At 40.8% G+C, this 26876-nt stretch overlaps 1 protein-coding gene across 1 annotated transcript in view; it reads left to right on the top strand.

The window, feature by feature from the left end:
• The window catches only part of zgc:113054 (uncharacterized protein LOC541322 homolog), a 31266-nt gene extending 8221 nt beyond the window's left edge, over window positions 1-23045 (top strand). The window contains exons 6-11 of the mRNA XM_017691776.2: window positions 1098-1169; window positions 1361-1577; window positions 3536-3744; window positions 6151-6223; window positions 19115-19232; window positions 22660-23045. Of these exons, the coding sequence (XP_017547265.1) occupies window positions 1098-1169; window positions 1361-1577; window positions 3536-3744; window positions 6151-6223; window positions 19115-19232; window positions 22660-22855 (885 nt within the window). The 3' untranslated portion in view covers window positions 22856-23045. The remainder of the gene's footprint in view (window positions 1-1097; window positions 1170-1360; window positions 1578-3535; window positions 3745-6150; window positions 6224-19114; window positions 19233-22659) is intronic.
• Window positions 23046-26876: the final 3831 nt, after the last annotated feature.

Here is a 26876-nt window from a genome sequence, read left to right on the forward strand (position 1 = left end):
CCTAAAGTTTATACACACTGTAACTTAAAATGATTTGGTAACTGATTACGTGGCTTTTCGTGAGTTGACTCAACTTGAGGACACCAGAGTTCACACAACTCAAACTTTGTTGAGTCCAAAGTTCTCCCAGCTACTGTTTCTAGCTCTGCATCTCAGTCAGATAAACAAAACTGAACTTGTGTTTTTTTACTCATTTTCTCCACTAGCTGGCGCTCCTTCCATCACACAGTCCCATCTGGCATATTTTGTTCTGGGGCTTCTGGATATGGACAGCTATGGTACTCGGCTATGGACGGCTATGGTGCTGGGATTCAAACTCACAATCTCCTGATGTTGGGATGAATTATTACACAGTCGTACCAATGAGACCGGTTTTAAGTTAAAGTTAAAACAAATATTTTCTCCAGTGTATTAAACATTTATAGACACAAAATCTGAATTGCTTCACGTGTTCCTGACGTGGTGTAGTGGACTAAGCCGTCACTCAAACAGAAGGCTGTGAGTTTGAGCCCCAGCGAGGCCATAGCCATCCATAAGTGCGTATTCAAGAGGAAATTCAGCAGGATTGTGTGATGGAAAGAGTCCTGTAAGTTGAGTATAAAAAACAAGTCCATTTTATTTACCTAACCGAGATGCAGAACTAAAAAAGCTTTTGACTCAACTAAGAAGTTTGACTTGAGTGAACTCTGGTGTTCTCAAGTTGAATCAACTCAAGAAAAGCCATGGAATCAGTTGCTATATCATTATGAGTTGAGCTGACCTCTCATTTTCAACAGTGCACTTCTGACCCCAGAACAGCTCATCCGGTTCGCATTGAAGCCCCTGTAGTTACTAAATGATCGGCCTTATTATGTAATAAGCCTGGGATTTTAAGGGTTAAATGGACTATCATCCAACAAAGGTTTTGCTCAATAATCACTCACATTACGTTGCATTTAACAAAGACCGCATGAGGTTTATTCACATAATTGGACCTGCCCTTTGAAGTTCAGTAACCCAATAATCTTAATAATGGGATGCCAGATATTTTCCAGCATTAAACACAATAAGGTGAAGATTTCAGCCTTCTTCCGATTGTTTATCTTTGCTCAAAAAAGGTTGTGATTCCGCTGAGGGATGGTGTCACGATTATCCGAAGAGTTCCTTACTCCCCAGAGATGGACGCGCAGGTAACGCCGACCCAAAGTACTGGTTTACTTGTCTTATTTCTGTTTTATTTGTAGTTAGTGTTATTAAATGTTCTGTGATTCTGTTATATATCTAGACCAATTAAATTGGCATTCTATCTCTATTAGGTTCATAACACAAACTGTCTCATAACATAATCTTCATCTAAAATTCCCTGCCTTTTGACTGACAGAACACAGTGACCTATGATGAAGTGTTCCGAGGTGTGCAGGGGAAGACGATCCTGTCCAGGCTGCGTTTGGATGGAAAGGTGGCCTACGTGACGGGTGCAGGTCAGGGGATCGGCAGAGCCTTTGCTCACGCTCTGGGGGAGGCTGGAGCCAAAGTGGCTATCGTAGACATGGACAAAGGCAAGGCAGAGAGAGTGACCCAGGAACTCGGTCTGAAAGGTCTGTGTTGCTTTTATGTTTATAGAGCAGGGGAATTGAGTTCTGTCCCGAAGGGTCGAGTATATCCTCACTGTTCAAACACAGCAGATGAGATGAATCTGGAATGTTTGAACAATGAAACCACCAACGTGTGCTGGACGCTGGAGAGCCAGCTCCAGAACTCAATACACCTGATATGGCTTGAAAATGAATTCCACTCGTTTCTTAAAATTTCTGCATCATTAAATGGTTGAGATGTAAACCGAGTCATTCAGCGAGGTCTGATGTGAATGATTCATTGTAGAGAAGCTACAGTGGTGTTGATAGAATCCAGGGGTCAGAGATTTTGGGCCTTGCTGACCATTTATGTCCCACTGTAGCATCTTTCTTCACCTTTAGCACTCAAATCCTTTATATTAATGTTATTTACCACTGGCAAAAAAAGTTATACCACTAAACTCGAAGGACAGAACCAACATTTCAATAAAGCATTGAACAGCTTAACCTCCTAATGGATCACTGCCATCTGGGAAGACTTGCAGCAAAAATAATACAAACTCATTCAAGCAAACCTGGTCAGTTTTCACAATATCCTGAGAGCTGATTTATCTTTCCACATACACAGAAGTTGATAAATACCATTATAATTATAGCGGGAAAAAGGAGAAGGACTTATGTTTACCCTGTTTACTGTTTGGTTAAATGTTGTTTGTCTGTCCTGTCCTGTCCAGTTTGTCCGCTGTTGATCTTTTTTTTTCTTTACTTCTTCTGCCTTGTTGTGGTGGGTGGAAGGGGTTGGGTGGTTGTGGTACCACAGCACCTTATATCTGTATGATTATTAATAAACAATAATAATAATAATATAATATTTTTATTTATATAGCACTTTTCATGCCTGTGGCAGCTCAAAGTGCTTTACAGACAAATTGCTTTAAGGCGATGACATGATATAAAATATTTAAAAAATATATAAATATAATTTTTTTTAATATAAAAAGGGGGGGGGGTCTTAAAGTCTACAAGACAAACATAAGCCATTATATTTACTATCCAAAACACCAGTGAACCTCCACGTGTCACCTGGGTTCTACATGTAACAGTGATGATGGTAAAATAGTGGAAGTCTGTTTTTCCTGACACCATCCTGCATGCACTTCTTCACCTGTTACCATATAAAAATGTTTTAGGTGATAAATCTTCTCAAAACTACCGTTAATAAGACATTAGGCACTGTATTCATAACTTTTCTTTTCACCAATAATTGTATGTATTAAACCTTTCAGACGTCTGGTTCCTATCCCCACCACTGTGAACGATACTGACCCAGTCAGCTTCTCTAGAACAGAGCATCTGACATCAAGTCACTCTGAATGACTCTGTTTATATCTTATATATTAAATTATACAGGGTTCTTTTTATTATCTGTCTAATTCCCTTTTAAATGTAGCATCAGAGTGAATTTTCTGCTTTTTCCAGCAGATGGAGCCCTTTTATCAGAGAACAGAATAACATCCTGTGTCTCCGGTGCTCCGAGTGTCATTCACTCATTCATTATATTTAAAAATTCGCTTTTTAAATTTTATTTCTTATGTTATTCAGAAACAAAGCCCCATATTTTAAGGACTAAATTGTTTAAATTTGGTCTTGTTTCTGGTTCCTTTGGTTACATTATTATTGTTTGTAAACAACATAATCCATATTCTGTATTGACTGCCAATAATATATAGAGTAGTATACTTTTTTAGGATATACATATTATATATTTATTTATTATGTATGATTTATTGTATGTAGCTTTAAAATCCTGTTTAGTTGTAATATTTTTGTATTACTGCATCATGTAATACATTCAAATGCATATGTTTTTCCCAGGCAGACTGATGTGTATGGAATATTATATAGTTATTAAATTAATTCTATTATTATAGTTATATGCTACAACAATTACATTATAATTACAGTTCTCGTCCCAAATGCAGGGATTTCAAGCATGGCACTGGCTGCAGACATCAGCAAGCCAGAGGATGTTGAAAAGATGATTGACAGCATTATCTCTAAGTGGGGTGCGGTTCACATCGCCTGCAACAACGCAGGTATCAACATGAACTCCGCAAGCGAAGACACCAGCCTCAGTGAATGGGACCAAACCTTTAATGTTAATCTCAGAGGAGCATTCATGTGTTGCCAGGTATTCCTCTCAATATAATTACACAGACGCTGCATTCATTCCGACTCAGTCTAACGGCTTTTCTGAGGAACGCGCAGAGTCAGTTGCGTAGATTATGTAAGTCGTTGCACAATGGCTTCTTTTATAAATCATCACTGGTATATGCTGCTAATCACTACATCAACAACCGGATTATAATGGATCAGTGTCCTTGAGAGAGGAACAGGAACTGAAAATACGGTTTTTAGGCCTTTAGATGATTCAGAGTCGGGCTGCCAAATATACAGGGCGAGTCAAAAATCACAGGACATGTTTTATTTTATTTTATTTTTTATTTTATGATCGACTTTTATCTCTGGGGTCATCTCAAACAAACTGTGTATGCTGAGAAAATCCGCAACAGACACCGCCTTCCGCACCGCAGCGTGGAGGCTTGTGACAGCATGAAAAAATAAAAAAAAACGGTGTCCTGACTTTTGACTCACCCTGTAGTACTGTGCAAAAGGTTTAGGCACGTAAGAAATATATATTTAAAAAAAAAATGCTGTTTTATTGGTCAGTTATGCATTTCTGCAATTGCTAATAAAAACACAAAGAATAAAAATAAATAATATTAAGGGGCCCATATCATGGAAAACCACATTTGTCTATTTTTTAATTAATTTATTTTTATATTTTTTATAAAAGAGCTTGACGTAGTTCCTCAAAATTGACCTGTGTTGCTGTTTTTGCAATGTTATTGTAAGGTTTCCATAAATCCACCCTTTCGGAGTGTAGCAGCTTAGCCCCGCCCACTCACACTGAAGTGGTCTGGCACTTCTTTATCTCACGCTTTCATGCATAAATTATTTAAAATAAATACACAAATGATGTTATTTATGACTAACAGCACGTTCAAACGAGCGTTACTAAGACGTGACAGTACGGTTCGAATGTGGACGCATTAAATATTAGGACACATAATGTTCACATATAAAGGCAGTCGAACCAACAAGTCATTTGGAGGTTGCTACCAACTTTACCAATCAAGTGGGCTCAAATGATCTGTCCACATGTAAAGGCACCTTGTATGAAAGGGTTAACTGAAGTGTGCTGCTGAGGGAGTTTGGGTAACACTTTATCTGGACAGTCCACTTCAGACGCTTTGTAGAGACTAAATTTACTTTCAAGTTACATTCGACTAAATATCCACTACATTGACCTGGTCTTTAACTCTAAACCTGCTCTAATCCTAAATCTAACCTTAACCTTAACCCGAAACCTAAACCCAAACCTCACCCTAGTCCTAGCACTAACCCTGGTCCAAATCCCAACCCTAACCCCACCATAGTTTAGAATCATCTGAGCTTCAACAGATAGTTTGTGGACAATTTGAACATCTGTAGATAATCTGTCGGGCACTAAAACTAAAACTAAACTAAACCCGTGTTCTCCTAACCAGCTCACTAGACATTCATTTTATTAAAATTGATAAATTTCGGTTTGTTTTCACATATCGCTGCTGTCAGAAGAAAACCTCATATTTTCATTTTTGTCATTTACATTGTGTGTAACTTTCATGATGAATGGACCAAAAGAAACAGCCCAAAATAATTATTGAAATAATTCTGGTTCCATTTGTTTACATTAAGAGTAAAGTAAGTGTTTTCCTTCTCCTGTAAAGTTACCATTTTGGAGATACGAGGTTTTTTCCGAGAACATCGTCTATATTCTAATGCCATATAGTGTTTTTACAAGCACCACACTGCTGAGACAAATTCTTTTCAAAAAATGGCTTAAGACTTTTGCACAGTACTGTATTTTATATGAATTGTTAACGAATCAGCCTGACTGCGCTGTGAGCATTCTGGGAACCCCAGGTGTTCCAGATGTGGCGTTTTGTTGTGTTACGGCGTTCATATCATCCAAGAAACAGACATTTCGGTCAGAACAGTGCAGGCCAATCTCTAATAAAGGGTCACCAGTTCATTTTAATATATTGTGAATCATACTGCACTCGCAATATATGGCAATATAAGTGTAATATGGTGTTTTGTCCTTATTGGGCGGCCCAAATTCTAGAAAAGCTATAACTGTTTTTGGTAGAACTGAATTCTAATCACTCTCATATATCAGCAAGACCCTTTTGGACATGTAAGAAATGGATCAGGTGTTTTGGAGCAAGGAAAAGGAAAAATGTAAGCCATTAGATAATCCACAGCCAGGTGAATTACACCACAGTGAAAGCTGATGGAGATGTCTTACAGACTTTTAAATGAGCTCAGACATGTTTCCTGACACTTTTTGCTTCTTTCTGTCTCCGTAGTTGAGGGTGCGCTCTTCTTTTCCCGCCAGACGTTGCTGTGGTCTGATTAGTAAAGGTGTCAATACTGTGGCGTGCCTCTGAAAGCGCATTTGTCTCTTTTCTCCCTTAAATTACTGCCTCAGGCAGCCGGGCGTGTCATGCTGAAGCAAGGCTATGGCAAGATAATCAACACCGCCTCCATGGCCAGTTTAATAGGTGAGTGATGAATTTCTGCTGCCGTACCCACAGATATTACTCGCTCTGAATTTAATACTGGTTTCCAATGTCTAAGGGAGGGTTTAGGGAGGAAAAGAGACCTTTGTTAAGTAAGAGAAAGAAAAGTAGAGGCTTCACAGAGGGCGTGTTTTATGATGTGTTCGATCTCTGCAGCTGATCTGGTGACGCTGTGGTAGGGGTGGGCGATATGATATTTATCGTATCGTTTATTGCGATAAATGCATGTCGTCTTTGCTTAAAGAACCATGACCCACTGCATATTTCGTTACAGTAATTAGTCCTGTTCAGCTGGATTTAGTGCAGTACAGTGTGTGAGACGTTGAATAAAAATCACCAGTTTTTCATAGAATTGTATAAAAAATGGCACTATGGGTCCTTTTTTCTGTTCCAACTCATCAAACCTCAGAAAACTAAATGTAGTAATAGCATTTCATGAAAATGTCCTAAAGTGTGGTGATACTATATTTACATTTACATCTACAGCATTTAGCAGGCGCTCTTATCCAGAGTGACTGACAAGAAGTGCTTCATAGAGAAAGTATTTCTGCTGGTTACGAATAGATTAGAGAGAAAGCCGGTCCTGAGCTCAGATACTGCTAGAAACAGAAGTCCATATTGATGCCCAGAGTTAAACACAACAGCGCAATACATTTCAGTAAGTGCAGTACAATACACTACAATAAGCACTAAACTCAGTGCTGTATAAAGAGACGTGACTGCTTTTGAGGACCGTGAGAGACTCTGCTGTTCGGACAGCCAGCGGGAGTTCGTTCCACCACCCGGTCGCCAGGACAGAGAACAGTCTCGATGCTTCTCTTCCACGCATCTTGAAGGATGGCAGGTCAAGCTGAGCTGTACTCGAAGCTCAAAGGGCTCGAGGTACAGTTCGAGTTTTGACCATTGCCATCAGGTCGGGAGGGGGTGGTCCGGTTTTGGCTTTGAAGGCATCAGGGTTTTTAATCCGATGTGGTGACGAGACGTAAGACGAAACTTAGGAAGATATTTTTGCCATATCGCCAACAAAACTCTGTGCTGAATATTGCTAGTCCCAGTGTCTGCACTCTTAGCAAAAAGGGTTCCATATAGTACCAAAAAGGGGTTCTTGGCCTTGTAACAATAGTGGAACCCTTTTTGGTGCTATATGGAACCCTTTAGAAAAGGGTGCTATGTAGGACCATCTCCAGGTAGGACATTGTAGGACATTCTCCAACAATCTGAGGAACACTTTCCTGATGCAAAATTTTCATGGTTCTGTTTTTCTTTACTAAAGAACTCCCCTGCAACGTCAGGGAAACGTCCTCAATTATTTGCAAAACATTTGGTACGTCTGGCCACATATTTTGTTGATTTGTGAAGTGAGAAGAAGTAAACACACTCTGTCACGATTGGCCCCTCCCAGCCTTCCATGTGCTTTTTGTTTTGGTTTAGTCCATCTGCTTTCTTTGTTTTGATTCCTTCCCAGTCCGGCCCCCTTGTTTTCTGACTCCTCCCCTGATTGTTGCCACCTGTGATTTCCACCTGTGTCCTGTTATCCCTTGTTAGCCCTCTTGTATTTAAGCCCTGTGTTTTCCCTCCTTGTTTGTTGGTCTTTGTATTGTATTGTTTGTACTGTTTCTATGAAGTGTTTGAACTGTTTAGTCCATTGTGTGTTTCTACTCTGTGTTTCTTTTGTCATGTCTGTCCCTCCTTTTCTCCGTCTTGACCCTGAACCTGGATTCACCCTTAAAAAATCTCGCTTTTCTTTGCACACGCGTCCGCCTCCTCATCGCTCCACCACAACGTCACACTATGCAGCAAACTAATAAAAATTAATACATTAAAAATAATAATAATATTGGGCCTTGTTCAACAACAGTTTTTAAGAAGAAATGTCTTCTTAAAATCCACTTATGCAGTTTTTACAAAGATTTTGACATGTAGCAGTGTCTTCTTATCTACACAGCGCACAGTTCTGCGGTTTAATGGATCTGACGTAGATTCTCAGGACCTTTCTCAAGAACACATTTAAGGAAAAACTCAGGAAGATATTTGTGAATGAGGCCCTTTATTCTGCAAATGTTAATGTACATTTTAGTTAGCTTATATTTGATGCATTTAAAAATAGAAAGAATAAAATAATAATTGTGATATATATAAAAGTTTGGACACCCTACTAAGTCAGTACTTAGTAAAACCTTATTGGGAAGATATCACAGCTGGCAGATGCTTTTTACAGCCAACTGAACGTCTTTTTATTCTCGTTGAAGGAATCTTCAGCCACTCTTCCTTGCAGTACACTTCAAGTTCTGCCAGATCTGCATGCAGTTTTTCAGTGATGTTTGAGTCGGGGGGATGTGAGGGCCAGTCCAGCAGCTTCAGCTCTGCGTCTCTTGAAGTAGTTCATGGTGGAATTGAAGTTTTACTGGGCTGCCAGCCTCGTTTTACCTTTGCCATTTTCTTTTGTTTCCAGAATTTGTTGATATAATCAGCTGAATCCATTTTACCATCTACCCATGTTTCCTTTGCCACTGAGTGCCACACAATACCGAAGTGCTAAAGGTCCCCTTTGCTTAACAGTTGGCAAGGTGTACTTTTCATCAAATGCTGCTCCTTTTTTTCTCCAGAAAAAAGTGGCTGAAGAATTCTATTCCTACTTCTTCAGTCCACAGCACATATTTCCAAAGTGCCTCTGGCTTATCTGGATGTTGTTTTGCATACTTCAGACATGACTTTCACGATGAGGCCACAGGTCAAATCATTTATGATGACAATTCCTTGCCTGCCTAACACTAACGAGTTATGTTCTGAGACTCTACAACTGGAAGGCTGTCTAAACGTTTTAAAAGGTTAATCAAATATAAAGTAACTCTGCATTAACATCTGCAGAAAAAAAGAACTATAGCTACAACACACATCAAAGTGTGTGTACTAGTTTTACCACCTTCCTTGGACTAGCTGCCTGGAAAACTACACTGATGTTCTCATGGACTCCCAGCTATTCCTACTACTAATACTACTGCTATTAATATTAGTAGTATAATCACTTGTAGGCAGTCTGACCAGAGGAGGACGGGTCCCCCCTGTTGAGCCTTGGTTCCTCCCAAGGTTTCTTCCTCAGCTCTGAGGGAGGTTCTCCTGGCCCCTGTCGCCCCCCTGACTTGCCCACCTGGGGGTTTTACAGTCTTGTTAAAACTTTGTCTTTGCTGCAATTCTGTGAAGCTGCTTTGTGACAACATCAGCTGTAAAAAGCGCTACAAATAAATTTGACTTGATTTAGTAAAAAATAAATAAATAAATAAAATACCTGAGTTTTCTTTTCTAAACAAGTGTTAAAAGCACACTCTGAAATTCTGTTGTCCCAAAAGTGATTTAGCCTCTTAAACTCCTCGGGACCACCGGTGGCTCCAAAACACACTTGGTCATGTTCTTCATAACGTTCATACTCCATAAGCTCCATTCAGAAGCTGGGCGTCGTGTGAGGCTGTAGCTCTTCTCTCCAGTCTAATAGACGGTGACGTCATTTTAAACCCTTATAATAAAAGAAGCTGAACTTTGTTTTTCTACTGAAAGTCGACCCGTTTTTCCCCAAATCTGGGCTCTAAACTATAAACAGACGGCGTCTCTTCAGTGATCTGATCTGGAAACATCACTTTTAGAGAACAACACAAAGAGCGGCGCAGATTTTTGGCTTTCAGCAGTGAATTGTGAGCATGTAGTGATGTGTGTAGATCATAAAATTTGAGGGGAACTTTAAGAAAAAATAAATGTTCAATTATTTAATGCAGTTACTGAATAATTTTGGACAAACCAATTTATACCCTGTAGAATAAGAGTGCTGACGTCAGCAGTCAGATGAAGGATGTGGACTTTGGCTTCGCTCCCAAAGTAACACTGTCTTTAATATTGTCACTAATATTTACATAAGTGATATTGTTTGCTTAGTTATGGTGTATTCATTTCAGAATTCCACGTATTTAAATAACTGATGAGCAAATGATGCACATCTGTCACTTGCTGTATTTCACGGAAATAATTTTCGTGAAATTTTCAGCGATCAAAACTAGGCGTCTGGCCTATCAGAGTAAAGCGGGCTTATGTTAATTACACATCCACATGCAAATGAGATCTTTTTTTCTGAAGTCACTTACAAATCAATCAGAATCAAGTTTCATTGGCCAGGTTTGCTTACACATACAAGGAATTTGGTTTAGGTTACAGGAGCTCACAGTGCACAAGTACCTGACATTTTACAGTACTAAATAAAATAAAACAGGCATTCCTACCATCGCACTTGGACCATCACACACACACACACACACACACACACACAATCATACCTGTAAACCTTGCATTATGCAAGGTATATGTCTTGTTTTATAGGGCTGAGTGCAGCAGCAGTTAAAGGATGTATAGTGGCAAAAAACGGGGGAAAAGTGAGGTAACAAGTCCTTAATTATAAGGACTTTAATTATAACAATATATGGTCCTTAATTAGAGCTCTGTAGAAATAAAACATGTTTTAACACAAACACTGAAAATAATAGTGTGTCAGTGCACCGCTGTTGTTTAACGTCGCAACCTGACGAACAAAACTCAAAGACGCGAAGGCGTCCCCAAACTTTTGATAGGCAGTTTCTCTCTTACTGTAGACCATATGCGCCTGAACCTCAGCGCTTAAATTTACACCACAGTTTATTCTGCTTTATTTTCACTCATGAAGCTGTCTAATGTTCTTTTACAGGGCCGTATATGACCACTACCCTAAATTCATTGACCCTTTTACTATTTGTGCAGCTACAGAGCACCATCCTTCTTATTGCCCCTTGTAGGACCATTTTTGCATCATAATAAATATGTAGATGCTGTTAGAGAGTTACAAGGCTGTAAACTGAAACCTGTGGTTTAGCTAGCGTAAAGGGACTTCCTGGCGAATCTCGCTGGTCCGGTGCCAGAGGCTCGGGCTTTAATGGCGGAAAGATGGATTCTTTTTGTGCCGCGCTGTAAAAAAAAAAATAAAAGCGCTAGTAGTTTGTGACATCGCGTAACAATTCCTCCAACAGGTCCCATGCGGTGCAACAGCAGCACTCCATCAACAGTGTAGTCAAGTAGCCAATAAACTTGTGTACCATATGGACACTAGTCCCAACTGTGGGGCAATCTGTAGAACAGGAGCATGCTGTTACACGGAGAGCAACGGAGAGAGAGAGGGAGGACAAAAGTGATCAATTACTCACATTACATGCAGTCCTTCAGGAATTTGCTTTATTGGCCTGGACATCTGTTATAATATTGTCATAATGTGTAATCAGATGGGGCCTGTTGTAGCCAAGTTAGGGAAGAAAATACAGCTATGAAAGTCCAATTAAAATGCACAGTGACAGCGGCTCTGTCCATCTGGTGAACCGAACACTTTTGTTTCTCTCCCCCTCTTTGTTTTCCGCCTCCTGCCGGTCTCTGGAGAGTGAAAGTATGTGACCTGGTTGCACAGTGAGACGAAGTTTATATGCCTCTTTGGCTAGAAATTCAAATAGCTTATACCTTTGCAATGCTATGCACTCGGGGTTGTGGACCAAACACCATCTGTCTTAACCCTGGACAGAAAGATACCTGGAAATAAGGTCAGGCAAAACAAAACAGGTTCTGGTTGGCCTGCGATTAGAAGCGGCTGAATGAAACGTGGTGGAATCATCCTGACCTCCACAATCTGTGGAATTTTGCGAATGACAGGAGACGACGAGACAGTGAGTTTGTTTTCCTCCACTTGAAAGAGGGCTAAATTGCTGGATGGATGTTGAAAAGGGCTTAGATGTGTCTTGGAGCTCACGCACACCCTCTTCCCCTCTTCAGAAGGGCAGGCCCGCCGCTCTTTAAGAGCGTCCTCAGTGCGGATTTATTTTAGGCATTAAAGGCCGCACTTACGAGGGCTGGCGGCGTCTATCTGCAAGGATTAGTGCGTGTTGGGCTTTTCTGAGCGCCGATAAGATGGATTTGGAATTTTTGGAAACTGTATATAAGAACCGGTTCCGTGTCAGGCTGCCAGCTCATGCTATCACACCAGACATCACACCCTTTTCTCAACCTTGTTCTCATTTACTGCAGCCTTCACATCCTCAATGGAGAGGCTCATTTTTTACTTATGTTGTGGTTGGAAACGTGGTTTTAGCTAAGGTTAGAAACTCAGCCTTGACGTAATGTAAACTGAGAGAAATGATAATCGTCTGCAGATCTACTGCGGCAACTGTTATCACCGCGATCCCAATTCAGTTCCACATGTCAGTGATATAGAGCTTTATGTTATATCTTATATTTCTCCTGATAGCAATACCAGTGCCATGTAATTACCATCAGCACCAGCTTATTCCATAAAGGGCCCCACTAATATTCCATAAAGTCCACTTATAACGTTTGTGTTTTACGTGCCAAAATAATTTCTGCAGTTTCTATAATTACTATTATAATCATTTGAGCATTTACATGCACTTGAATAATCCGATGATGTGAAAACGGAGTGAGTAATCAGATTTCAGCTTTGCAACCAGCCAATGAACTCACAGAAGAAGACGAGATGTTAGTGTCATGTAAAACTCAAACTTCACGCCACGGCTTTTTTAAAACATCGAGCCAGTTTACCTGAACATGCATCATCTAGAAGATGAAGACTAAATCCTTAATTTCCTCAAGCATGCAGTCGGTTTCAGTGTCACTCCAAAAGTGGGCCAACACTGCTTATTTCTGGCGCCAGCGTCTGTTTCACGGACTGATCAGAGTTTACAGCACGGAGAAATCTGATTACTGAGCTAAAATCCAGCTCTATCAGTCTTATCAGACTTCTTAATCAGATTTATAGACAACACTCCGGTCTAATCATTTGGAGTATGCTGTTTACATGACCATTTGAATAATCAGATAATTGAATCTGATTATGATCGGATTATTGCATGAATGTAAACACACTCACTGTTACACCATTTTCTATCCTCACTATCCTTTAGAATTAGAGAGAGAGAGAGAGGGAGAGAGGGAGAGGGAGGGAGAGAGACAGAGAGAGAGGGAGAGGAAGAGAGAGAGAAAGATAGAGGGAGAAAGAGGGAGGGGGGAGAGAGGGAGAAAGAGAGAGGGAGAGGGAGGGAGAGAGAGAAAGAGAGAGGGAGAAAGAGAGAGGGAGGTGGGGGGAGAGAGAGACAGAGAGAGAGAAAGAGAGAGGGAGAGAGAGAAAGGGAGAAAGAGAGAGGGAGGGAGGGAGAAAGACAGAGGGAGGGAGGGGGGGAGAGAGAGGGAGGGAGAGAGAGAGAAAGAGAGAGGGAGGGAGGGAGGGGGGGGAGAGAGAGAGGAGGAAACTTTATTGATCCCGGAGGGAAATTGCAGTGTTTCAGTAGCAAGACATATAATTTCACATAAGCTATGCAGAAAAATACAAAATAGAAATAAATCTATATAGAAGTTAAAGTACAAGAGAAATAAAATGAAGTATAAAAGTTTATCTATTTACATATTTACATGGCGTATGAGAGATTCGCTGTATTTACAGTCAGCAGGCACTGAGTGGTGCGAGGTCGTCTAACAGCACAGATTATAGACGTCACTAACTCTGAGCTGCATCAGTACTGTAGTGTAAAGTGCAGTGAAAAGTGTCGGTACAGTAATAGTTGTGATAAACTGCACAGTGTGTATTAATCAGAGAGGAGATACAGTGAGGTGGGTCACAGTGCAGACAGCAGGAGATCAGTACCGTCTCTGCAGTAAGGAGGTAAGAAAGACCTCACACGGCTCTTTAACACAGCGCAGCTGTAACAGACGCCAACGAATGAGCTTCTCCACTCATCCAGTGTATCATGCAGAGGGTGTGAGGTGTTGTCCAAGGTGGCTAACAGCTTACTGAGCATCCTCTGTTCTGCCACCAACCTCCAGAGAGCAGCCTGTTTTAGTTACTGTGCCTTTAAAATCGATGCATGTAAATAACCGCAGTTCTGCATCGCTGTGCTGCTTTGTTCCTCATTCAGATGGCAGCTTATACATGCCTTATAACCTCTACATGAATGGGGCTGAATAGCCGGATACGTGTAAATATATAATGACATCACAAAAAACTGAATTCTAAAGGGGCTGTTTTGTTTCATTTTCTTATATGATTTGCATTGACTGGGAAATTAATGTTACGCTTTAAAACTTCAACCATATTTACATAATTAATCAAACTCTTTAAACCTCGTTTTATAAAAACAGGAAAACAATATTTTTAATGATTTGGACCCGTAGTAATTTACAATAATGACAGTATTCTGCACAGATGGCATGTAACACTATTAGCATCCAGTCGTTCTCTGTGTTTGTTTGGTTGGAAGCCAAAATATTGCAGAATTGATGCGTTGGCCGTTTTTCTGGACAAGCTCTTCCATTGTACTCTCAGATCTGTACCAGGGGGTTCATTTGCATATTCTCCAGCTTTCTCTATCAGTCAGAAAATCTGTTATAGTGTTTCCAAAGCGCCCAAAATGTAAATGATGAATAGTTGACGTTTAGTTTGTATAGCCTGTAATTAGTGCAATATTATCTACTGTATTAATTTTTTTTAACCGACCATGGATTCAAATCATTGTGCTTGCTAAATAAACACAAAACAATAAAAAAAATCAGGCATGCAAAAGAAACCTAAAGAGCAAGAATTTGCACAACATCAGCACTTTTTCAATTACTGCAGTATTCAATATTGATTATTGGCTCAAGCCTGTTTGGTAGCTAGGCTGATCAATTTTACCCTCTTCCCATGCCTCATTAACACACCCTCTACAGAGAACACACTTCTGCACATTTTAATACACATTAAGTACAAATACAAATTAAAATACATTATTAAATACAAATTAAATACAAATTACTGCTCATTTTCTGAATTTAACATGTTGGAAACAAAAATGAAACAAAGTCTGGCCTGTGCAAAAGTTATGGCACATCTTATATTTTATGATTTTTTTTTCCAATACATTAGAGCTACACTACGTAGGATTTGCAGATGTGTAATTACATGTAACGTGCAGAAGAACATTCTGTAACGTGGGTTGTACACCGAACCCCGTCCATGAGTGGATGAATGTGCTGATTGCAAGTGTGTTGAAGAAGAACTCTCAGTCAATACTTGGTGAAGGACGCGTCTTCTGAGGATGTGAGTAAATGATCTGCTGTTGTCATCGTATCTTCATCAGTAACATGCTGATTTTGCGTTTTTGCGACCTAAACACCGAGCTGGACCTTCCTTTTGAGCCTGTGCGTCTGACGTTAGTATGTAAAGACGTATAACGTGGTCCAAAAAACTCGACTCGATGTCTCTGACTTCTAAGTGACTATATCAGGCTTGAAACGGTGACCTGCAACAGTGCACACTCACCATATTTGAATGTGTTTCTTTTCTCCTTTCTCAGTAATACTCCTTCTTACACAATGCCGCTTTGCATATGACTATACATAATGCAACCACAGATGAAGGCAAAGGTCTAGGGCCTAAACAGGGACGACTGTAAGTGAGTTGCACTTAGATGAATAAAGATTTCCCACCATTTACCACTTAAACTGTACGTTCCTCCATGGAACGGATAAAGGCCAGTAGAAATCGGAAACACGGCTGTCAGAAATGGATTCCAAAGTTTCTACTTGTAATTATGGCTTGAAGGGACATTCGTGTGCAACTTTTAGGTCAGGAACGTGTATTTACGATAATTCGGACAGCACATGAAGGCAGCATAAAACAAACGAGGTCCAGAGAGCGTGAGTCTGTCTCCACATGGCCTAGCCGCTGCCTGCGCACAGCTGCGCCGTATTTATCATCCCGCTCCCAACCCCGGCAATTTGGCAGTGAGATCACCGGGTGACGGGGTTAACTACTAAAGTTGTATGTAACTTGGAGCCTCCCTCATGATGATTAATCGGGCAGCGGAGAGCGAGCCCCCTCTTCTCGCCACTGCATGCGGCGTTGAGCATCTGCGACGGTCAAGGCAAACAAATGGCATGTTGCCTTTGTTCCTGAAGACGGTGCACAACTGAACGTCCAGAGTAATTAATTTTACATCGCCTCATCCGCGGGGTCCCGAAAGCTAATGAAAGTGTTTTCGAGTAGCTCCGGAGTTCAGGCCCACGCGCTGAGTTATGAGGGGGGATGAAGTAATTGGGCCCAAAATGGATCACATGTTCAAGCCCTGGATCGATTTTAACGTGTTTCACGATTAATAAAATAACAGCTTTTGTAAAGACAGCACATTAAGAGGTTTTATATGAGTGGAAATGCAACCGTTTCCCGGTGGTCACGCCTTATTCTGAGGCTCACATACAGCTCATCTACAAATGATCACATCATTAACAAATGTCTAGTGAAACTACTTGATTATCGGCAGCTTTAGATTTAGGGCTTGGACCAGGTTTGGACCAGAAAATCTGAGAGCGAGCAGAAAATCTGAGAGAGGAGAAAATCTGAGAGAAAGGAGAAAATCTGAGAGAGAGGAGAAAATCTGAGAGCGAGGAGAAAATCTGAGAGAAAGGAGAAAATCTGAGAGAGAGGAGAAAATCTGAGAGAGAGGAGAAAATCTGAGAGCGAGGAGAAAATCTGAGAGAAAGGAGAAAATCTGAGAGAGAGGAGAAAATCTGAGAGAGAGGAGAAAATCTGAGAGAAAGGAGAAAATCTGAGAGAAAGGAGAAAATCTGAGAGAGAGGAGAAAATCTGAGAGAGAGGAGAAAATCTGAGAGAAAGGAGAAAATCTGAGAGAGGAGAAAATCTGAGAGAGAGGAGAAAATCTGAGAGCGAGGAGAAAATCTGAGAGCGAGGAGAAAATCTGAGAGAAAGGAGAAAATCTGAGAGAGAGGAGAAAATCTGAGAGAGAGGAGAAAATCTGAGAGAAAGGAGAAAATCTGAGAGAAAGGAGAAAATCTGAGAGAGAGGAGAAAATCTGAGAGAAAGGAGAAAATCTGAGAGAGAGGAGAAAATCTGAGAGAAAGGAGAAAATCTGAGAGAGGAGAAAATCTGAGAGAGAGGAGAAAATCTGAGAGAGAGGAGAAAATCTGAGAGCGAGGAGAAAATCTGAGAGAAAGGAGAAAATCTGAGAGAAAGGAGAAAATCTGAGAGAGAGGAGAAAATCTGAGAGAGAGGAGAAAATCTGAGAGAAAGGAGAAAATCTGAGAGGAGAAAATCTGAGAGAAAGGAGAAAATCTGAGAGAGGGGAGAAAATCTGAGAGAGAGGAGAAAATCTGAGAGAGAGGAGAAAATCTGAGAGAGGAGAAAATCTGAGAGAGGGGAGAAAATCTGAGAGAGAGGAGAAAATCTGAGAGAGAGGAGAAAATCTGAGAGAGAGCAGAAAATCTGAGAGAAAGGAGAAAATCTGAGAGCGAGGAGAAAATCTGAGAGAGGAGAAAATCTGAGAGAGAGGAGAAAATCTGAGAGAAAGCAGAAAATCTGAGAGAGAGGAGAAAATCTGAGAGAGGAGAAAATCTGAGAGAGGAGAAAATCTGAGAGAGAGGAGAAAATCTGAGAGAGGGGAGAAAATCTGAGAGAGGGGAGAAAATCTGAGAGAGGAGAAAATCTGAGAGAGGAGAAAATCTGAGAGAAAGGAGAAAATCTGAGAGAGAGGAGAAAATCTGAGAGCGAGGAGAAAATCTGAGAGAAAGGAGAAAATCTGAGAGAGAGGAGAAAATCTGAGAGAGAGGAGAAAATCTGAGAGCGAGGAGAAAATCTGAGAGAAAGGAGAAAATCTGAGAGAGAGGAGAAAATCTGAGAGAGAGGAGAAAATCTGAGAGAAAGGAGAAAATCTGAGAGAAAGGAGAAAATCTGAGAGAGAGGAGAAAATCTGAGAGAGAGGAGAAAATCTGAGAGAAAGGAGAAAATCTGAGAGAGGAGAAAATCTGAGAGAGAGGAGAAAATCTGAGAGCGAGGAGAAAATCTGAGAGCGAGGAGAAAATCTGAGAGAAAGGAGAAAATCTGAGAGAGAGGAGAAAATCTGAGAGAGAGGAGAAAATCTGAGAGAAAGGAGAAAATCTGAGAGAAAGGAGAAAATCTGAGAGAGAGGAGAAAATCTGAGAGAAAGGAGAAAATCTGAGAGAGAGGAGAAAATCTGAGAGAAAGGAGAAAATCTGAGAGAGGAGAAAATCTGAGAGAGAGGAGAAAATCTGAGAGAGAGGAGAAAATCTGAGAGCGAGGAGAAAATCTGAGAGAAAGGAGAAAATCTGAGAGAAAGGAGAAAATCTGAGAGAGAGGAGAAAATCTGAGAGAGAGGAGAAAATCTGAGAGAAAGGAGAAAATCTGAGAGGAGAAAATCTGAGAGAAAGGAGAAAATCTGAGAGAGGGGAGAAAATCTGAGAGAGAGGAGAAAATCTGAGAGAGAGGAGAAAATCTGAGAGAGGAGAAAATCTGAGAGAGGGGAGAAAATCTGAGAGAGAGGAGAAAATCTGAGAGAGAGGAGAAAATCTGAGAGAGAGCAGAAAATCTGAGAGAAAGGAGAAAATCTGAGAGCGAGGAGAAAATCTGAGAGAGGAGAAAATCTGAGAGAGAGGAGAAAATCTGAGAGAGAGGAGAAAATCTGAGAGAGAGGAGAAAATCTGAGAGAGGGGAGAAAATCTGAGAGAGGGGAGAAAATCTGAGAGAGGAGAAAATCTGAGAGAGGAGAAAATCTGAGAGAAAGGAGAAAATCTGAGAGTGAGGAGAAAATCTGAGAGAGAGGAGAAAATCTGAGAGAGAGGAGAAAATCTGAGAGAGGAGAGAAAATCTGAGAGAGGGGAGAAAATCTGAGAGAGGAGAAAATCTGAGAGAAAGGAGAAAATCTGAGAGAGGAGAAAATGAAGCTGTGATTATATTTACATTATTTCTAAATGCCTGGTGAGATTTTTTGTGTGTGTTTTCTCTTCTCCCCCTAACAGTACCTCACCCTCAGAAACAGCTGGCCTACAACACCTCTAAAGCCGGAGTGGTGAAACTCACCCAAACCTTGGGGACTGAGTGGATCGACCGAGGGGTTCGAGTCAACTGCATCTCACCGTAAGTGACAGAGAGATCTGAGGGTGGGTGATATGGCAAAAATGTAACACATTATTTTGCAATATGTCAACCCTTGTGTGGTGTTCAGGTCTGTGAGACCCACTTTCAGTGTTTACCAAAAGAAAAAATGATGCTGATTTTCTGTGAAGAATATAAAATAACCCATTTTCAGGGTCTTCACTCTGTTCACCCCCCCCCCCCCCCCCTTTATATTACACATGTGGTGCTGGGCTGAACCCGCGGGGAGTAAAAGTGTGGAGGTGCTGTGTCCTTCACTCTGTTCTCCTCCTACATGGCCTGCTGTTAGTGTGTGTGTGTGTGTGTGTGTGTGTGTGTGTGCATGCGTATGGACAACATGGACAGGCTGCTGACTGGCTACAGCTGCTAAAGGAGAACCCCACGCTGGACACTTGATATTTTAAACATCTGATATTTTTACATAAATTGTTGTGGCTGTACTGATTTAAAAAACAATAATGTGGTGGGTCCAGCAGACCACTGAGTAACAAACACATCAACACCACGCAAGGGTTAAGACATTTTCACAACATGTAGAGCAAAATTTGGACTGAGGTTTGATAAACTAGAACATCCAAAAAATATCAGCAGCAATTTTTATTCAATGATTCACATATTTCACTGCACTACATCCAGTTAAACAGCACCAATTATACTCTCTTCATAATAAAACATGCAGTTGGTCAGTGTTCCTGTACGATGGACAAAATCCATGAGATACCCAGAAAAGCATAGTGAGATGTTAAATATAATCATACTGCTCACTCCTACAGAAAACCACACAATCAAGTTACCTTACACTGAATGTGGCATTGTCTGAAGGCTAAGTATGTTGTCAATGTCGCCAATATAATTATTTTACCTTTACCTACATTCAAGCAGGCTCATATTTCCTGGCAGCGTTCTTACACTATATGTATATGCATAGAAATGCATGGACCAGTGCCAGCTTTCCTCATACATAACACGAAAAAGACTTTCTTTGTATTTACGTATCGTCACAATTAAGCGAAAGGCGGGTTTGGTGTTTGTGCCAAATCTTAATTTGTTGTGACAAGGCCAAAAAAAATAAATGTATTATTTTCCATAGAGGCATACAATTGAGAACGGGGCACTAATTTATGTGCGAAACAGTGCAATCCTGCTTAATTGGATGACGTCTAGAGGGAAGAATCAACCAAACAGTTTCTTTAATTGTCATATTCAATTAGGGATTCAAATTAGCCTCCTCAGCAGAAATGTCAGCACAACAATGGCAGTGTTGTTTGTATCTATTTGTCAGCGTTGCTCTTCTGAGGAAAGAGAAGAAAAGATGAAGAGGAAATGCGCGTGCCGCTCGAAGCAGCGCGTCCCCGAGCCCCTGCGATTCCCACAGCAAATCCGCTGCATGCACACGTGCTCCGTCTCCCTCTCCTCATTTTTATTTATCGCAAGCTTGTTTGCTAATTTTAATCTGCAAGGAAGCAATCCCACCCCTCCCCCCTTGTATGGGGTGGGGGGGTGTCTCTCGATGGGCCCCTGATTCCTGTGAAGTGACAGTGGGTAAATATGCATAAAAGGGACGTGGAGGGGGACACAATTAGCACAAGTGAGGTTGACTGCCGCCTGATTTCATTGGCAACTTCAGCCGCTGCGGTGATAAGCTGCATTATCTAGAAAATTGGCTGAGGGAAAACAGCAAGCCCTCTGATTGCCAGGAAGGGTTCCCAGATAAAGCGCTGCCGAAGAGAAATATAATTGAGGTTGAAATATGTTAACCGAAGGTGTCACACGCCGCTTTGGAAGCAGTCATTTACCTCCACGTTGGGTTCGATATCAAGAGAAGTAATATATTTCGGTTGGCCCTAAACGGCAGCGATGACTGATGGCTTTTAGATGCTGTCGTGTTGATCGTTGTTTCCATTAGAGACCATGTAGAGGTGCATTTGTTTCAGTTTAGAATGAACTGCTTTCGTTTGTTTGAAAGAAGAAAAATCAATAAACAAGAAATTTCTGACTTTGTGACAGATTTTTTTCAAAATTTCCCAAAATGAGCAGAGGGCCACATGACTTGGGTTTCTTATATGTACAATGGATAATGATAAAATAGTGGTAAATCTGAAAATGAGCAGTCGATTATTGAATTAATCGCCAATTAATTTCATGATCGATCAAACAGTTTGAGTGAATTTTGTGAATATTTTGTGGTATCTTTACCCCTCTGTGACACCTAACTGAATATCTTAGGGAAGCGGAGAAGATAAAAGACATTTGAGGACGTCATTTTGGGCTTTGGAAAACACTGATTGACATTTGTAGACCAAACATCTAAACGATTAATCGAGAAAATAATCGCCAGTTTTCCTTGGGTGCTATTTTGCCTTACAATGCCCATCGCGCCCATGAGTGGATTTTAAACAGTATATTTTGGGCCAAAAGTTCATTTCAGAACTGTTATAACACCGTGTCTCAGCCATCAGGCAACATTTTCATAACTATTTTATGTAACAGCTTTCTGTGAGGGAGCTATTAGATGTACTAAATGCTTCCCTGAACAATTCTGACTCTTAAGTTTCTCTACAATGGCACATTTCATATCAAACCACGCTGAATGACTAACCATTTAAATATACTGAAACTTTAGAAAATCATACCGTTCATGCAGTTTTTGAGGCAGCCAAATTCATTACACTTTACTCAAAAATGATGTGAAAACAATAATTATGTCTTTTTAATTGTATGTTATGGTGCATAGTGCTTAATATGACCAGGGACATAAACCAACCAGATATAAAAAGGTCACTTTTGATTTCAGCTTAACTTGAACTTGGCATCTGCTTAATGTCCCAGCTCTTAGGGCTGGATTTCTGAGCATACTACGCCTGTTTTTAGACTACATTGCCCCGTCAATAGAATTCTCCATTGGAAACCCCTGAGCGGAGTGGCAGGGAAGGAGCCAGCATTAGAGCACTTGTAGCCCTGATTGCTATCAAATAGAAATTTTCTTCCAGCAAACCGAATGACCACAGAGACCACAGCACACTTACCGGTGTAACTTAGGTTCTCTTTTTTCCAGCACTGATGCTAAACGTCACCAATCACACCGACGCAATTCTGTAAATGGAACTGTATTTGAGTTCCTTGGGGAGAACTGAAAATGACTGGAATCAAAACTAGGACACCTGATGTCAAATCACCCATGAGGGGTGACGGTGCCTTAACCACAGTGTCTGGTCATTAAATGACAAAAGATCCCACTTAAAACATGACCGCTGCCCTGTTCCTCACAGCACTGGATCGTCTGAAGGGTAATTGGTCTTGTTTTGTGTCGCTGTGACTGAGGCCAGTGACTATGAGACAGCGCTGTCACTCCTCGCCTCTGAAGTCTGATGTGTGTGGTTGTTTTTCTTCTCTCTCCTTTCTCTTTCAGGGGGATAGTTGACACCCCTCTCATCCACTCGGAGAGTCTGGAGCCCCTGCTTCAGCGCTGGCTGTCAGACATCCCAGCCGGACGGCTGGCTCAAGTGACAGACCTGCAAGCGGCAGTGGTCTACTTGGCATCTGAAGCCTCAGACTACATGACAGGGCATAACTTAGTCATAGAGGGTGGGCAAAGTCTGTGGTAGAGAAACTTTGGCTTTCACTGACTGAGATCAGAAGGGGAAAAACAAAGCTTGTCCTTTCTCCACAGAGCAATTCGGAGAGGTTCCCTTTGTATGTACTGTTTGATGATATTCAGTGTTGGGTATTACTGGACTACATATAATCTGGATTCCATGATCTCATTTCAAAAATTAAATAGAGTTGGATACTTAACCAGGTTGTAGGCATTGTTTTACAACCAACCCTGTGACTGGGGATCTACCTGCAAAGTCTAGAGACCCTGAGTGGCTGGATCAGATGAGCTCAAGACCCTGAGTGGCTGGATCAGATGAGCTCAAGACCCTGAGTGGCTGGATCAGATGAGCTCAAGACCCTGAGTGGCTGGATCAGATGAGCTCAAGACCCTGAGTGGCTGGATCAGACGCATTAGTGTTAGCTAAGGGGCAGCATGTTAGATGCAGGTTGAAGCTGAACTCCTCAATAAGGTACAGTACCGTGCAGAAATCACCCTTTATTTAACTTCCAGTCAGAATAGCCATTAAGTAGAAGTTAGTCACTTTTTAGGAGATATCTCTGAGGAGATTCGATTTAAAATAATCTACATGAAATGAGAAAAGGTCAAAAGAAAATAAGTGAAAAATAGAAATTTCCAAAAACGAAGTTCAGAAAGTGTCACCCAGAGTTCAGCAACATCACTGAATGTGTTTGGGATTATTTGTATATCAGGAATCTGAAATTGCAGCCAACTTCTCAGACTGAACTTTGGAGGGTTTTCATTGAAAAACTGAAAGAGCCAGTTAAATAAAAGCTGGTCTCTGGCATTTGTACAGTACTTTAGATCTCCAGGACACGGGTTGTTGACCACTGTTTTAAGAATGACTGTTTTTGAAGGTTATATTTTAGGGTCGGCAATGTTGATAAATCAGTCTATGAATTCTTAATTTCATGAGTTGGCCCACAGCTGGATAACAGCAGAGTCAGTTACTGACAGGTCATTGGTTTTGATGGAAAGAAGGAAAGAAGGAACAGTAAACAGACAAAAAATGCACTCAACTGTCACTGCGGTGGTACGCCCAAGAGTCAGCCTCCAGTGCTTTCAGTTAAGTAAGAGAATTGAACCATAATCCACACTAAAAATAAAAATTACACAGATTAAATAAAAATTACACAGATTAAATAAAAATTACACAGATTAAATAAAAATTACACCTCCACTGCTGCTTGTATTTTCTGCTTTTCACAGTCCGAGTAACCCCAATTCAAAATTTTGACTTGACAGTCCACTGTAAGGTCTTCTCATCTTGGATATTCAGTCTCCGTATCAAGTATAACTTTTTTTTTTGTCCGTCTCCTTTTCTCAGTGAGGTTCTTCTTGATCAGATACACGTCCTTTCAGACCCACAGCGCTGAGTGGTCTTCTCACAGTGGAAGGATGGACAGAAACCCCTGTGGATGTTTTCAGATCTGAAGCAGCTTGATGTTCTCCTCTCTCTCAAAGTTGAAAGCTTGTTTATCTGATGGAGGCACTTTTGGTGTCTACCAGGTCTTCCAGGCGATTGAGTCCAGCTTCTCTATAGCTTTTTCGGAAAATCCTGTTTCCAAGAGTACAGCAGTGTCACTGTTACTGATGGGTCATTGGTTTCGGAAGAAAGAAGGAATAATGGAACACTAAACACAAAAAAATGTACTCGACTGTCACTGAGGTGGTACCCCTCCCGTCACTGGGCTGGTACGCCCAAGGGTTGGTCTTCAGTACCTTCAGTTAAGAAAGAGAATTGAACCATCATCTACTGCAATTATGTACTTTTTAAGCTGTATTGACTCCTCACACCATGTCTTGTCTCCAGGTACAAATATGTACCTTTCCCCAGTTGGAACTTAAGACCATTGTACCTTTTCTAAAGGTACAGTTGCACTGTGTGCACACTGATTAACAACAGCGTACCTGTACAGTACCTTTGGTCTGAGAATGTAAAACCAAGTTTAATGAGGCAGAATGCAAATTATCCGAAAGAAATCCGATTGGCTAAAGATTATGTTATTGACTATATCTTTAGTGACGGAATTTGTAATCAGTATCAGATTCCACTTAAGCAATCTAACCAGCTGTGATGATACTGCAGCGGGGAACAGAACATGATGTACTCTGTCTTTAAGGACCATATAAGAACTTGCTGAAGCTGACAAATATTTGGTGGAGAACAAAATACAGGACATTAAAAAGCTGCAGCCACTAAAACATGAATTATGTGCAGTTATCATTCACTCTGTTAGAAAACTGATGAGGTGGCAATGGTGCAGTTTCAGCAATTCCTGATATTAAGAAAGGGGGCGAGTGAAGCGCTGTGTGTAGCTATTGGCTAATTATTGTGCCTGTGACTTATTTAAAATGTTTTTCATGGGTTTTACATTTAGGCATATTCAGAATACATATTCTTCTCTGTGCACATTTCATCTTTCTTACTCCTTTTAATATTGAGCGCATGTTGTAACTTCAAAATAGTCAGAACAGAAAACATTCTTCAGAAAACAAAACAAAACGGGCAGATGATATATTTCTCAGGAGACCATTCAGAGGAGATTAAGTGGATTAAAATAATCCAGTTGCAAGTCAAAGAAAAATGAGTGGAGAAAGAGTGTATCCAAAACGATGCAGAGAAGCTGGACTCTTAACAACCACCTGGAAGCCCCATCAAAACTGCCCCATCAGATAAACAGCACTGAAAGCTTTGATCTCTGAGAGAGAGGAGAAGATCAAGCTGCTTCAGATCTGAGAACATCCACAGCTGTTTCTGTCCATCCTTCCACTGTGAGAAGACCACTCAGCGCTGTGGGTCTGAAAGGACGTGTAGATGTTCAAGAAGAACCTCACTGTGAAAAGTTATACTTGATACCGAGACTGAATATCCAAGATAAGAAGACCTTTACAATGGACTGTCACGTCAAAATTTTGGGGTTACTCAAGAAACCCCTGAAACCTCTGTGAAAAGCAGAGGAATATACAAGGAATAACAGTGGAGGTGTGGAAAAATAAGCAGTTGCCATACTAAATTCTGGAAAAAATAATATTCTGTGTAATTACTTGTATGTAATGATTGTTTTGACTGTAAATTAAACAAACGAAGTGATCTTTGACCTTTGCACAGTACTGTGTATTAACACAGGATTTTATTCCAAGTCATTTTAGGCCATTTTTATTGGTCTATTCACCTTGAAATATTATTACAACAGAAAATCAAAAAAGCTTATTTATATAGTGCTTTTTACAACAGAAAAATAAAAACAGCTTTACAGAAAAATCCAGGTCCGAGCCCCCATGAGCGTCGCCAACGGTGACAGTGGCAAAGAAAAACTCCCTGAAAGCAACAAGAAGAAACCTTGAGAGGAGCCAAGACTCCAAAGGGGACTCCTCTGGTTAAAACACTGGATAGCAAACCACAACAGCAGAGAATAAGCTTTGACCATTAGTGTAAGTGTAAGATACAGAAAAGGGGAAAAGCAGGAGAAGCAAAGTCTGCGATTAAAAATGCCGCAGTATCGTCAGGAGGGTCGGTGGCGTGCAGGTGAGGCCTGCACAGCGTTGTACAGCAGAATAAAGGGCAGCTGGCGTTCTTGAGTAGTGCAGGTAATAATACGAGGCAATAACAGAATTACAATGACCCTGCGGACCATTGATGACATTTGCATATGTTTACGTACCAAATTCATTCAATTCGGTCAGTTCATTTCTAACGTCCATTTTCCAACCTCAAGGGCTGTTTGTGTTACTGTGCCTTTAAGACTAATATATGTGCATGAGCTCTGCTCTGATTGGCTGCCTTGTATTGTGCCTTATTTAAAAAGCAGTCCAGGCTGAAACATTCCTTACAACTTCAGTAGGAATGAGTGGCGCTAACCTGCTGTAGGCTGAATAGGTGAATATATGTAGTGTCGGTTTTTGTGACATCACAAAAACAATGAATTCAAAACAGTCTGTTTTTGCAGCTAGTTTGCATAAATGGATTGCAGAAATCAGAATTACAAGGGTTATCGAGCTGTAATATG

Source organism: Pygocentrus nattereri, chromosome 26 (assembly GCF_015220715.1).
Source record: "Pygocentrus nattereri isolate fPygNat1 chromosome 26, fPygNat1.pri, whole genome shotgun sequence".
Classification (NCBI taxonomy): domain Eukaryota; kingdom Metazoa; phylum Chordata; class Actinopteri; order Characiformes; family Serrasalmidae; genus Pygocentrus; species Pygocentrus nattereri.